Raw genomic sequence first — 15571 nt, 5'->3', positions numbered from 1 at the left:
CCATGTTCTGCGCTTTCTTTCTGTTATTATTATATGCTCTAAACTTTCGGCTTCCAGTGATATATTTCACTCGAAGTGTATTCCAGCTGCGTGCTATGCCCAGTCTACCTTTTCCGGTTGTTTGTCTTACTTTTTTTTCCTTTTCTTATTTTTGCCTTTTGGTTAGCTGCTTTGCTGCTTCTACTTGGTTGGCAGTTCGACATTTTGGTGGCCGCATGAGATACATGAGCTGGCGTTGACGTCTGTCGACTCGTCTCCTGCTGCTGCTGCTCGACAATATTTCTGCACTTTATCTGTCTGTAAATAACGATTAACTATGCTCACAGCTTCCAGCTACCCGGGCTACCCGGTTTCACTTAGACGGAGTCTGCGGCACGCCCGCTGGGTGTGTGCTTTATTGTTATTGGCATATCAGTGGCGGGCGTGGTAGAGTGGGAGTGGCGGAGGAGGAGGGGGGCAACAATGACAAGTCAGCCCAAAAGTGTGAATGTTGCAAAATGTTGAGGCCAGTCTGACAGAGAGAGAGAGAGCAAGAGAGAGAGGTGGAGAGAGGGAGGAAGTGTGAGCCATGTGGCATGCAATAAATGGCACGATTCAATGAATATCCATCTTATGATTCGCTTTGCTCTTATCAACATCATCATCATCATCTGCTTCTAATTTGGACAACATACAGTGGCCCTGGCCGTGGCAGTGCAGAGCTCTTGGTCGGACAGCGGGTGTGGTGCGAGGGTGGTCAGCGCACTTTGTGCAAGTACTCGCATTACTTCCATGCCAAATGTAATTGATTCGCATCTGATTATTGCTAGCCATGACCATAAATAGTTAGCTTCTCTCTCTCTCTCACACACAGTCTTGCTCTTTGTGTTGCTGTCTATCTCTATCTCTCACTGTCTATCTCTCTCTCTCTCTCTCTCTCTCTCTCTCTCTCTCTCTCTCTCTCTGTCTGTCTTTGTATTTCCTATATATATGCATATTATAATGCAGTAATATAGAGATAGTTATATAGATAGTTATACTCCCCTGTCTCTCCATCTCTTGCCGCCTTCCTCTCTCTTTCTCTCTCTCCCTCTCTATCTCCATCTATGCATATTGTATGACATTTGCCATAGCTTCATTTGATTAGCTTCAGAAACCGCAAGCCTTCGGCCACAAACTCATATTTGAGCCAAGACTAATATTGATTGATTGTTTATTGTTTATTGTTTCTTAATCAATGTGCAATAGGTCCAAGCCAATTGTTTGCTTAGATAGTTTATATACAATTTTTGATAGTGATGCACTGCAAATACCTAAGAGATAATATACTGTATATATTTGCGATGATTCTAACGACAGCCATAGTATTCATATAGTACTTCCCGGACTAGAGCCCCCTTACGTTATTGTTTAGTCCAGAAATTGAAAAGGTCCAGAAAGCTGCGATTGGGGTTGAAGGAAAAGCTGAACAAAATCACAAAAAAGTATAAATTTCCAAAGCGTATCGAAGAAAGAATCAAAAAGTTGTCAGTTTTGTAACATATCTCTTATATCATAGACAATTTCATACCAGAGATTAACTTGATCCCTAACAACAGTAGATGATTGTATTGGCTGTAACCCTACAAATTGATATAGATAATTGGCCGTTGCTTGAGACGAAAAATCTCTTGCCATGAACTTTAATCTTGAAACTTGACTTGGCTGCAAATTGATTTGTTGTGGTTGTTGTTGTTGTTGTTGTTATCGTAGAAGCTATTGTTGTTTTCATTGTGAACTCTTTTCTGTTCACTGTGACTGCAACGATGTTGGCTGAAACTTTTACTTCAGCTTTTGGCTTAGCTTCACAATTGAAACAGAAATTTTTATTCAGCCGAAGCATGCACAAAAAAATCTCTTAACCCAACTCAAAATGCTGACAGTTGTTGTTGCTGTTGTTGTAGGACTTAGCTATGCCATAGCCTCAGCTGAGCCCAGGAAACGGAATCAAACCCAACCACCCAGCACAGTGACATCTAATCCCTTTTTTCATGCCAGGGAAATCGCTCAAATATTTAGCCAAGAAATTAAAAAAACGAAGAAATGTAAACAAACGAGTGTCGAAGCGAGAGAGAGATTCGCATTTGCATTTCTGTTTCTGTGTGTGTGTTTACTGTAGCTTTCTGTGTGTGTGTGTGTGTGCTTTTCATCAGTGATAAATCAACAAATTGGGGAAAATGCAAACGTCGCCATTCTCCGACTCAAACATTGGCCATTTGCTAATGAAGTTGGCTCGGACAATTTATTAGATTTAAGCGCTCCAATTGCCAAGCACCGACAACCCCATCTATCCGCAGTACTCAGCACCCAGCGCCCAGCCCCACCCCCCACTACACACCCTTTGTCAGCTGTCAACAATAGCCCCAAGTCTTGGCGCAGCAGCACGTGCTCAATTTTTAATTCCAATGCAGCAGAGACGCCAATCTGTGTCCCCCAATCCGAATGCTCCAGCTACGCCCTAATAAGCTGAGTTGCATGCAACTTGCCAAGATTGCGAAACTGTTGAGGGAGTGGAGGCGAGTGGGGGAGAGTGGAGGGGGCCGGCACAATTGAAAAGAATATCTGAATGTCACAGTCAAGGCGGTTGCTTGGATGCCTGGCTAGCGGGGCAAGCCACTTGGCTAACCTCTGGGCGGGTCTGACGTCGACTCGACTTCGAGTGCTACTTGGTCGCTGACAAGAGCCTTGAAGGCGGGCAGAGCAGAGTAGAAGTCGCAACATGAGCACTTTCTTGTTGCCCGCTCAGGAAAGTTTAGAAGAGTATATGGGTTTTCATGTTAGATCTATCGAGATTATATTGTTAAAGTTATATAAAACGTAAGCAATGCACTATTTGCCTCCCAAACTTGAGACTTAAATATATTTATTCAAGATTAGCAGAGGGGATTACTAAAACTTTAAATCATCGATCTAGTAATACTATATAGTGTAATTCTGCATCAAAGAATACATATGTATATTAGTTCCATTTGGTGGATCGATTATTGAGCTTCTCTCTACTTTTATATTCAGATAAATCTCTTAACCAATTATATACACTCCCTACTTGAACCTTGAACGAGTATTAAGCAGTCGTTGCCATGCGACTTGTGCAACATTCTTGCTTAATATTAATAACAACGTGCCGCAGCATAATGATCAACATCTTCATCAGCAACAACTTCATCATCGGCATCTTCATCAGCATTGGAATAGCTAATAAGTTTTGTGACAAACGTTTTGATGGCTCGCTCACTCGGAAATAAAAGCGGCGCCAGCGGCCACAGCCCATTCGAAACTCCTCGTCGACAGACCCTGTTACAGACGCCCCATGGTGCACGCCTTTTGATTGAATGCGTTCCATGCCCCGCCCCGAAATTGAAGATGAGGGAAAAATTAAAGATGAAGCGACCTCAAGAGAATGCACTTAAAAGGCAATTAGTTAAAGACTAAATGAACTATGTAATTCAATTTGTACTGAAATGAATGCCTTATGGCTGGGGAAGAAATCCCTAAAATGCTGCAAGAAATACCCAAGTTCATCAAATGAATGATATTTTATAATAGGGAGGAAGAGAGAGATAGAAGTTGGAAAAATAAATATTGTCTTTAAAATGAATTTTGTTTTGATCAGTTTCAAAGTTAATGAAGCGAGAGAGAATATATAAAGAATATATTAATATGCCTTACCTAACATAAGTCTTCACATAAGCTAAGATCTTCATGAAATTTCCTCTTCATGAGTAGCATTTGCCAATTAAAACAGCAAAGTTCTGTAAAGTTTTCGACTAGAAGTTTCTATATATGCCAAGAAAATAGCGGAACCCTCCTTTATCGCAGAGTTCCCCCCATCAAGTTTATTCCCTTTAGGGTAGGTCGAAGAGCGTTGCTAACTGTCTTAAAAGCGTAAGCTCCTTTCGCAACACTGTTGCACACATGCATTAATGACCCTTTTGTCATTGCCAAATCCACCCTATTTTTGCATTATTTAGTCGTATATAGTCGTCTATATGCATGTTGATTTCTATATGCCCTTACCTTTCAGTTGACCCCCAAGTGAAACGGTCTGCTTTTTTAACTGATGATGAATCATACGCCCACTCAAACCAGTCGCGCTATGAAAACTACCACCACACTATATATGCATATATATTATATAAATATATATGTATATAAGACCCATGTACCCCTTGATAAATTAAAAAAAAAAAGAGTGCAATGCAATTAATTTTTCGCGAATTTACGAACGAGGGCTAAATTCGTATCCCTTGTCAGCCTGCTGCTGTTCAAGTGACGTTTAGTGTTTGCCAAGAACTTGGATGGCTCGTCTCTATGTAGATCACCCCCTAGAAACTGCTGTCAACCCTCTGCTGGGCACATCTGCAAAATATTCCCATTTTTTTGTTGTTGTTGTTGTTATGTTGCTATCTGTCCATCTCTTGCTCGCACTTGAATTCGAATTCGAACTCAAACTCCCAACTGCCACTTCAACCCAACTCCAGTTCCTAGTTCCAGTTCCGTTTGATGTTTGCTGCCGTCGCGGTTCATTAAATTAAAAACAGCCAATTCGTTGCCAAAGCAATACATCAAAAACCGTTGCAATTGATGGACAGAGAAAACGGGTGTGTGTGTGTGCGTGCGCGTGTGCATCTGTGTGAGTGAGTGTGACAGACAGCTTGAGCCGGTCTCAGCTGATGCTGATCTGCCGGTCATAGAACATCAGCTTCAAATGGTGTGAGTGGAGCCACGCACACACACACACACTCAATCGGCTCTCTGCCTGCGGCGAATTCGCCGCCTCTTTGGCTGCTCTCTCACGCTCACGGCCGCTGCACTGCGGCGAGGGTTGTTTTACACTGGACGTTTTTCAGTGTTCCGCCGGCTGTCTGCCCTCCCAGTTTGCATCGGTCGCGACGTCTGCTACGCTTTTTTATTTCGTTTTCTTTCCCATAGAAATTATAACTTTACCTCTAATTTAAGTAACGCTCGTTTTGGGGGTTTCTACAAACAGTTTTTTATCCGTTTTGGCTTGTGCTCCGCAAACATTATGACAACGCTTGGGGACAGCGCCCGAGGCTAAAGCAACGCCGGTTGTTTGTCTGCGTTTTCGCCAACGACAACGACGTCGACGTCGACGCTGCCGTCTCCATTGCTTTTGTGGCGTTGTTTGTATTGCTTTACATGTGACACATACACGGAGACACATATGGTTGCCATGCTTGTGTGCGTATGTGCATATTGTGCTACCGGTTGCTTGCGGTTTGCCTTTTGACCGTTTGTTGTTGTTCTTGTTCCGTGCTGTGTAAAGAACTTTCCAAGAAATTACAGCACGCAGATAAACATCAATAAGCAATTGATATATTGACATATTGGAGCCATTGAAATGGTAAGATTCTTCCTAATAAATTGAATAAGTTTTTTTTTTTATTTGATGCTCACTCAGCGAAAAAGCTTCGAAGTTTGTTTTGCAGCCATAAAATGTCCTTAGAATTTCCCCAACCTGAAAAATGTACTTTTAATGGAAATTTTTGGTATATATTTTTGTTTTCATTTCTTTAAAAGGCAAATGCCTTATTAAAGTAACGTTTTTAAGCCAGATTTGTTCTTTTATTAGCTTTTTAGCTATTCATGAAAATTGTAAGCTTAAGTGGACTTATAAGAATATATTGCCACAGTTTTTAAGCTTTTTTAATCCATATTTTTTATCAGAATTGCAACCCCTGTATATCTTTTACATATATACAAGAAATTTCTGAACTGAAACTGCTTTAGAAATTCTGAAGGATTTCTGTTTCCATTATATTTGCTCTATTATACAGCCTCTTGTACAAGCCCTCTTATAAATTACCATCCATAAGAAATTATACTTACAATTAGATTGACAGCTGATTGGCACAAGCCATTGCAGTCCCCCTTTTAAGACCAACTAGACATTTACCACCCGCTATTCAATCTGCATGTTAATTATTAATAAGCTGGCTTCAATCATTTTCTAAGGAATCCCCCCTTCTCCACCCTCAATTACAAATCTATCTGTAAAATATTTTGGCACACTCGAAGCTTCGACTCATTCCACTTTAATAAACTGCACTCCCCACCCGCTGAGTGTGTGTGTGTGTGTGTGTGTGTGTGTGTGTGTGTGGGGTGGCTTGTCCAGGGATTATAGCGGGTGCAAACATTTCGCTGATCCACTCCGGTGGCCACCCTCTGATTCAGTTTTTTATATGAAGCGAACGCCCGCCCCCATCAGGCTTAAGACTTATTGTTGTTTTGGTTGTTGGCATTGAGCCTGGCACGAGTGCAACATGTTGCCGGGATTTGTTTTGTTAATTTCGACAACCCTAAATCATCAACGTGTTTGAATACTCGCTCAGCTAATTTAAATGGGAGCGTATGCGGTTTGGTTAAGTTTTGTATAAGTTATGGGAGTATTTATAGAGAAAAAGAAGAGTTCAGATAGATGAATTGATTTGAGTGTATTGTATGCCTATCATATGGATAATATATATTCTTTTTTATCCGTGAATGAAAAGTAGTACTTGTTAGATTGATCTATCATCTCACATCATCTCTTTTTATACCCTGAACCCATTGAAAATGGGAAATCAGGGTATAATGTTTTTGTGTAAAAGTATGTAACAGGCAGAAGGAATCATCGCAGACCCCATAAAGTATATATATTCTTGATCAGCACGACGAGCTGAGTTGATATAGCCCTGTCCGTCTGTCCGTCCGTCCGTCCGTCCGTCCGTCCGTCCGTCCGTCCGTCCGTCCGTCCGTCCGTCCGTCCGTCCGTCCGTCCGTATGAACGCCGAGATCTCAGAAGATATAAGAGCTAGAGAGCTGAAATTTTGTGTGCATACTCGTGTATACCATACGCAGTACGAGTTTGCTTTATTTTTTCGATAACTCATCCGATAACTTTTTTATCGAGAATAATCGAAAAATTGATTTTGTTTTTTGAGCCTCATCGGAGTACTATTAGACGTAGAGACTTCAGATTTACTGTGTATATACAGATAATGAATACAAACATTTTGTAATCAACAGATTTTTGATACCACGCCCCCTACGCCCCCAATTTGTAAAAAACGCATTTCAAGTAGTAGAGACTTGTGCTTCGGAATGTACACACATTTTGACCATATAATTACGCCCTGAAAATTTTATTAAGATTGTATGTTTACAAAAGAAGTTATTCACCAAGTAAATTCTCATACTATTGCCCACACTGCAGCGCAGCCCAAGCGCAGTCGCTGCTTACTGCGCAGTTAGCAGAGCGTGGGCGCGTGAGGGTGGATGCATGTGTATGTATGTGTGCGTACATAAAAGAAGTGCAGAATGATAAGAATATCAGCTTGGAGGGTTCAGGGTATCTCCTAGTCGAGCAGTCTCGACTAGAGTCTTCTTACTTGTTCTCTTTAAACGAGTATATCATAGTTGGTTATGCCCCACTTTGAGCAGACTTTTGTTTTACCTTTACATTTTGTATCACCATAATATGCCCTGACGTGTGTCATTGACTAATTAAATTTTATGCAAAATTGAATTGAATTTGAGCTATGTTCAAACCCTTAAGCCTAATTGGAAAAATGCATACTAGATTTTTCTCTTTTTTTGATGATGGTCACCCCTATATGCCTAGGCATATATCGTTGAGTAATTGAAATTAATGAAAATATACATATGTATTTTAAGCCTTGAGCAAATATTACAGGCAGAATTCAGTTTTATTCAGTTTTTGGGCCACCCTAATCGCACATTGTTAGCATGTGGACATATTTTTAATCCAAAATCTTACCTAAACGATTTTTTGAGCCACCCTAAGTTAACTATAGTAAATATAGTTTGTATTTGAGCTAAGTCAAAATCCTAAATGAATATTAGCTAGTTAGTTAAGCTCGTTTACTAAATTTCTATAATAATTTTTGTCCAATTTGGGGACAGTCTAAACCACCCTAAGAAAAAGCTCTATTGGGCAATTGCCTAAGCCCGTTTCTTACAATCACATTTCGTTGTTTTCCAATTTTTTTTGGGCCACCCTAACTCACCTAGTCCGGTGTCATTGACTAATTGAAACTTATGGAAATTTGTGTTGTTTTTTTTTTCCTTTTTTTCTTGGCTTGCCTAGGCTTTATTAGTGGCTTTTAATTAATAAGCAAAAGTCCGGTTCGATTTTATGAGTTTATCAATGGACACAGCACAGTCTGGACTCCCACAAAAATGCCCCAGCTCCGCAGTTGCCCCCCCTTTTCGACTAGGCTCTGCTTTTTTTATGAGCAAAAATTCACAATGAATATTTATGCGCCACAGTTTGTGGGGGTCTCTCGCTTTTGTTGTTGTTGTTATTGTTGTTGTTGTGGGTGCAGTGGCAGTGGCCAACAGCTGTTGACAGCCGCACCAGTTGCCCAAAATAGCATTTCTTAAGAAAAAGGGGGAGGCGGGTGTCAGAGTGGGGAGCACAAACAGTGCCGCCACCACGCCTGCTGTTTGGGCTCTAATTTTATTAACACGTTCATCATTCTATGCCACTGCCACAGCAGCCAGCAGCACACAAGGCGCAAGGCACAAGTGGCGCCTTCGTTGGCGGCCGCCCCTCTTCGCCTGCCCCCCTCCCCCCACCCTTGACAGCACTTGTCTGGGCGCTGGCTGCTGGGAGCGCCAAAGGAGACGGACGGCAATCAGTCTGCCGCAGCAGTCGCGTTTGCCCATTTGGCGCCTGATTTCTGGCACGAGATGAAGATGACGAGCTATGCAGCAGCAGGGGCGGCTGTGATGGGGTAGGGGTTGTTATAAGAGGCGGCTCCAGCTAGCTACCGAATTTTGTGTGTCGGCAGCATTTTAATATTGTATTATGTTTCGCCCGATGCCAGGGCGAATTAATAAAAATTATTGCATATATATTTTGTAATTCAGTAAGCGAGCTTCAGCTTTATTGCGGCAAAGTGGATGGGGGAGCGGGGGCGGAGTGGGGGTGGCTGTGGATGTGGGTTTTGGTTTTAGCTTTGGCTTTGGCTTTCCGCCCCTTCCTTCCGCTCTGTTACGCGCGTGCTGCTGCCTTTTTATTGTCATTGCCAAGCAGACGCTATAGAAAACATAGGGTATTACAATGTGGAAACTTTACATATAAGCAAAAACAATGTGCCGTATTATAAGGGAAAAGTTGATACATTTTTGATTAGCATATAAAGTGGAATGAATTGAAGAGAGTGAATAACGTGACTGAGATAGAAGATGGAAGAGAAAGAGACGCAGAAAGGGAAAGCGAAAGTGTAGCAGGAGAAGAGTTAAAATCTTACCACAGGGTATACAAAGAGTCCTTTATATATTTATAGACAAATATTTGTCTTATATCAAAGGCATTTTTAGGCCTGGCCTGGAATGTTGCTTCTCACTTGAGCAGTTTCCTTTGAGGTATTCGCAATATTTATTTTAATACAAAGCAAAATTTTGAAGGTATTCGAGAGAGTGTGAGTGGGCTTTCGAGAGGCGAGTTTACCTCAGTTCCTGTCTGAAAATGGGTGTACTTGTAAATTCTTAAGAGCTGCTTAAACTCAAATTTGAGATAGGGTATTATAATTCTATTTATGTTAAATATGAAATTGCATGACTTGGAAAACTATTTGAATGAAAAGTGTATACGCATCTTTCCTACTGACTCTTATAGAGCTAATATGATTTGATTCCCTTGTATAAACATACTCTCCTAGAGAACTTAGTTTCCTAACTGCATCATCTAAGCAAACTGATATTAGATAATCCAACTCTGAGATATCCTAATGCAAAAAAACCTATGATATATGATTGAATATATGTATATTCATGTCATATAATATATATGTATATTCATGTCATATATCATATATCATACTTTGTTTGCACAAGGATATCTCAGAGTTTATACCCAACACCTCTAATATTATTTCCCTAAACATTTCCTTTTCCTATTTCAAAGTGTTTCAGTACTTTAATTGTTACAATCTCTTGTAAGAATAAAGCACTTCTGCCCGGAATTCAGCCCAAGCTCAAGTACAAAAATATTTACCCAAAACTGGTTTCATTCACTCTAGATGAACTTTGATGCACGAGGAAGTGTTTAAGCAGTAAATGCTGTCCGTTGTCTATAGACAAAGTCGTGCTTGATATTAAACAAATTTATTTTGTATAAATGCATATATGTATAGCTATCTAGCTATCTAGCTAACATCCAGTCCAGCTCCAATCTTGTTTGTTTACTTATTTATATAGCCCCCTTCCCCTCCTAACCGCGTCTCATAAGCAGCTCAATTTGATTTGCACTCGAAGCTGTGTTGTCATTCATTATATTTGCACTAAAACCAAAACGATTTATTACAAACGCTTGGCGCTCAGCCACTTCTAGCAAAGTATCTGTATCTCTAGCTGGCAATGTGTTTGTATCTGTATCTTTAGCTGTTGATGTAGCTGTAGCTGTAGCTGTAGCTGTAGCTGTGCTGAGCTGTCGTCAGTTGGATGAAAACGTCGTGATGTTACTTTTTATCGATTACATTTCACGCCAAAAGCGCAACAGCCAAAGGGCGAGCGGGGGTGGTGAGCCGGGGGCGTGTGGGGCCACTGGCTGCCGGTTGTTGACTCTGTTGATTTATTGTTGCATGCAACAGAGTACACACACACATACAGCTCCCTCTCGCTCAGCTGCTGTTCCGCATTCTCGCAGCAAAGTTTTTTGATGCCATTTAGAGCTTTGCAGTCTAGTCGAAAGGGGGATGGTGTGGGGGGCCTGTGAGTCGAGGGGGTGTCGTGTAAGGTCGGCTCTTTCTTTGTGTCTGGTTCACGTCGTCTTGCATCTCTCTCCCGCATTTCAATTTCATTTAGACTCACCCACACACACACACGGACACATAGACTAGCCAACCCTCTGCATACCCTGTATTATCTTTTCGTTTTTGTCACTTTCCATCAGCTGTCGGCGTTGATTGTCTCCGTGATATCTGGCAATTAAATTGTCTCTCTTAATCATTGGCCAACTGCACCAATTTATTGTGTTTAATTACTTAAGCATTTCGTTTAACGTATATATACCATATAATATGTATATCTATATAAACGCCCTCCTCCCCTACCCCAAACTCTTGCCTCTTCTTTTTTGATGCACTTTTTCCAGAGCCAATGCGGGTCGCCAACGTTCGAGAAGGAGCTGCGCGAGCAAATCGAAAAGTAAGTTACATTATCAATGTTCATTTTACCAATGTATGTGTGTGTGTTTTGCATGTGTGTGTGTGTGTAAATATACATTTCAATTGATTTCCTTATCTATTACACCAATTACACTATTTTAACATGAGGGATGCCTCTGTGCATCCTCCAGGGTCACTTTTTCGTTAGTTTCAATTAGCTCTCAAGCTGTCCTCCAGTCTAGACTGGCCTGACTTATTAGCTGCATATAAAATAACTCAAATTTAAGGCTGTATTTCCCTGCTACTTGAGTATTGGTTGCATATATGCAACTGTTTTCCGGCATTGCTTTTTGCCCCTATCTGAATCTGAGATTGCTTAGCTCATTAGCTAGCCTGGTAATTATCACTAATTATACGAACGAACCCAACTGTCGTCCAGTGTCACTTTTTACCGTAGTTCTATGTCTAATTGCCTTCCAGTCTAAACATACTTAGCATACTATTTATTATTATTATCAGCCAGTCATAAGTAGAGAACTTTATTTTAAGGCATTCAAATATTAATTATAAAGCTGTCCAGCTGTTTAATTCTCCTTTAAGCTCCATTTTTATGTCCACCAAGCTCTCATTTTAAGTCAACTACATCTTGAGCTAACTGCGAATAGTTTTAGACACTCCCATATGATTCGCTTTGCAAATATGCTCTCTCATGTTTACTTTATACCCTGAACATAATCTTTGTACTGCAGGACAGTTCAAGTGGAATGTAGACCAAGTATTTCTGAAACACTCAAGTGTCTTGTAATTGTTCCGCCTAGCATTCCAATTGCTTATCTATGAGGTTTATCAGAGGCGTTTAGCTCTCGAATATAGTTCAATAGAGCTAGCAACAGTTGGTTGATAGCAGAAAAACACTAGACTACAAAATATTACAGATCGCGAGCAGCAGAACTAGACAGAGCTAAGCAGAGGCTTACATATATAATATCTAGCTTAAACATAAGTAAGCCAGATAATACGAGCTGCTTCTTAGATAAGTAGAAGAAACATAAGAGCTACTTAACAAGGGAAGCTATTAAATTGTCGGAAGTTTAAGAAATGGCAAATATCACAAGAAAATATATATAGAACATATAGCTACAGATAATGGAAGTGCTTTATAGGAAAAGGAAGTAATAAAGAAACAGATTAATATAGAGAGAGGTTCCAACGATTAACCAACTTATCTTGATAGAACTAGAATAGAAACCGAATATACTAGAAATATACATACATATATACCCAAAAGGCTTCTTTAAAGCAGAACCAGATTATAATTATGCTAGAAATTCAGGTTCCACAACTGCTTAGGACTAGGTTAACAATTACTTAGGAAAACTTTTAGCATGGACAAATAATATATTAGAGAATTATGTAAATATTATACGTAAATATTTACGAGCGCTGCCAGAAAGTAGAATTGCCCGAAATGTTTTATGCATTCCATTTTGGGTGGAGCGTAAAACGAAATTATAATTCAAATGTTGGCCAGGGACAGTACTGTGTGTGTGTGTGTGTGTGTGTGTGTGTGTGTGGAAAGGGGTTTACTTTGGCCATGTTCTTTGTGGATTTTCCGCTACATAATTATGCAATTTTTGAAAGAGTTTCTTTGCGCCTAGCGCTGGCCGAGCAGCCGTAGCAGACGCGAAATATATTTCATACCAAATTCGTGACCAAGAACGCCTTCAACGACTTACGCATCAAGAAGCCAGCAAGAGAGAGAGGGAGAGACAGAGAGAGAGAGAGAGAGAGAGAGAGAGAGAGAGTGAGACTTGGCCAAAGTTAACGGCACTGAATGCAATTTTCCAAATTACTGAGCCAACTCAAGCAAAGCGAATGGCTTGGCCAAGCTGCAGGACGCAAGGGGCAGGGTGGACGGGGATGGGGCAGCAGCAGTTGGAACAGCTTGGCAATCAGGAAGCATTTATTTGCAGTCAGCAGGGCCTGGGTCTTGGCCATTAGAAACATGCCTATGCCTAGACGCGGCCATCAATCAGTCAGCCGCAGCAGCAAAAACAGCAGCCGCAGCAGCAGCAGCAGCAACAGTCCGTCCGTCCCGCCGTCCTGCCGTCCGTGCCAATGTTCGTCCCTTCGTTCTTGCTTTGTATTCCGGTTCAAAAGCTAATTACGCCAATTTTCAATTCGCGCTCAACTTTGATTTTCACACATACATACATAAGCATAGACACGCGTATACACACACACACACACACACACACACACACACACTTGCAACTTGTTATTTTTCTACCATTTCATACAACATTTATTTATTTATGTCTTTTTTTGTTTTTGTTTTCTGTCTCTCTCTCTCTTTTTCTACACACATTTGCTTGCCCGCTTCTCCATACGCTGTCTCTTTCACACCAACAACAACACTTCCGCTTGCAGCATGAATCGCATTATGAAATCCAAAGAACGCAAACAACTGCAAACATGTCGGGATCACAAGGCCCTGCAGGTATGTACCCCAGATATACACATATACATACATATAATCTCGATTGGGGGGAGGTAGGGTTGGTTATTGCGATTGCTAATGTTGTGCTTTATGCGCTGTAGCAACAGCTGCGAGGGCTGAAATGAAAGTTCTGAAGACTCGACTAAAACTTTAAAATAAAATATTTAAAATAAATCTTTTCTGAAGACTCGACTTAAACTTGAAAATAAAATATTTAAAATAAATTTTATTTGTTGTCAGTTTTGCTTACCGATTAAACTGCCCTCGTTCATTTATATTTTTTACAAAATTATTATAAAATTTTTCCTCTTTAAGCAATATCTGAAATCAAAGCTTCTAAAAAAGATTTTCCCTAAATTATGCTGCTCTGTTACAACAGTTACAACAAACTGTTTGAGCCACCCACGCGTAATGCGCAGCATGTGGAAAATACAATTTGCACGCTGCGGCCAAAGAGTTTTTCTTTTCAGCTTTTCTCGCTTCGCTTTTGCTCTCTTTTTGTTTTTATTCAAGCTGCACAGTTGGGGAAGTTGTGGAGTTTTCTTAGGGGGGGGCGCCACAAGCCGACTGTCTGTCTGCTAAGACGGCCAGTTGCTATCGAAGACGTAGACGAACTCTCAACGAAGTCATAAATAAACGCATAAATTCATTTTTAAGAACAATGTCTCCCCTCGCTGCCATTTCGTGCATACAAATTGTCGCTTATCTGGGCCGAGGCTGCGAAGTTGAGAAAACTGAGACTACGCGCTGAAATTGTTTTCTTTTTTCTCCTCCAGCAGACATATTGTTTTCGAATACCCTGTAGAGTTGATGAGAAATGACTAAAGGAGGTATTTTGCTATAAATAATAGGTGGAGCATGGGCTCTACTTTATTAGGTATACATATACAACAAGAGCATATGCTCTCATATCACGGTTTGTTAAGTTTACATTTAAAATTAAAATATTTATATTTCATACATTTTATAAAAATCCCTAAATATCGATATTTATCGATAAATATAAACAGCTCTATCTGTAGAAGCATAGTTTTTCGTCTTAGGTTTTTTGAAGAGCTTCTCATTGTTTGGACTATAGAAAAATATCGATTTTTATCGATAAGTATCATTTTCCGTTAGAATATCTGAATGGTCAAATAGCTTTTCAATTTTCTGAAGAATTCTAGAATATGAAAGTATAGGTACATATCATTACTCCTATCGATTTATTGGGTAACATTGAGTCTGTTACTGTTCCTTCTCTCTCTCTCTCTTCCGCTCCTCCTCTGGCCCTCGCACACTCACTTGTTTTATTTCCTTAGCTTCTGCGTCTTTTGCTTAAATTTTTTCATTTTAGGAAATTGATTGAGCGTTTGCATTAGAGACGCTTCACTGCGCTCAACTGCGGCATCTTTTCATTGCCCAACAGGCGAGAGAGGCGCCCCCCTCCCCCTCGCTGTGGGTGGCTGTTAAGATTTTATACGAAATTGTTTCTCTGCGCATTCGGTGCTAACTGACATTGGCTAAGCTTCAGGTCGAGTAAATTTGGTTTTCTTTTGTTAAAGCGACTCTAATGAAGCCCAAGGTTTTTCACACTCACGAACTCTCGAATCGACGAGTTGCAGCGACCTTCGAGGCAGTTAACAAGACCTGGTCAAACCCAAATGGGCGGGGCACTCGGGCTCACTTTGTGGGTCTATTTGATTGCATGTAAGTCGTTCATTTAGCACTTTTGAGTTGACTGACAGCCGGAGCGGTGCCACAATAGATCGCCGGCAATGGGCGACCCTCGTCAATGCAAGTGCCACCGGGAGTTGGGGGTAGATCTCTACCCGAGATGTGAGACTAGGAGTTACCAATTTAATTGAACTATAAAATCGAGCTGGAAACCCATAAACTGCCCTGTCAATAAAACGAACCTTGGTCTAAATTGAACTAT

General features: G+C 40.7%; 1 protein-coding gene across 6 annotated transcripts in view; it reads left to right on the top strand.

The window, feature by feature from the left end:
- Nucleotides 1-15571, top strand: part of LOC108654261 (uncharacterized) — a 53966-nt gene that overhangs the window by 33655 nt on the left and 4740 nt on the right. For 2 of the 6 annotated variants that reach the window (XM_018105428.3, XM_018105430.3), the window contains 2 exons: nt 11141-11193; nt 13584-13653. The exons of 2 other annotated variants lie outside the window; for them this stretch is intronic. In XM_018105428.3, coding sequence (XP_017960917.1) covers nt 11141-11193; nt 13584-13653 — 123 coding nt within the window. Of the gene's footprint in view, nt 1-4735; nt 5384-11140; nt 11194-13583; nt 13654-15571 lie in introns of those variants that run through there. 2 more of the 6 variants (XM_018105433.3, XM_018105434.3) reach the window with 2 other exon arrangements.

This window comes from Drosophila navojoa, chromosome 5 (assembly GCF_054131105.1).
Source record: "Drosophila navojoa isolate 15081-1374.11 chromosome 5, UAZ_NAV_1.0, whole genome shotgun sequence".
Lineage (NCBI taxonomy): Eukaryota > Metazoa > Arthropoda > Insecta > Diptera > Drosophilidae > Drosophila > Drosophila navojoa.
Note: the sequence above shows the minus strand (reverse complement) of the source record. Positions and strands in the feature narration are given on the sequence as shown.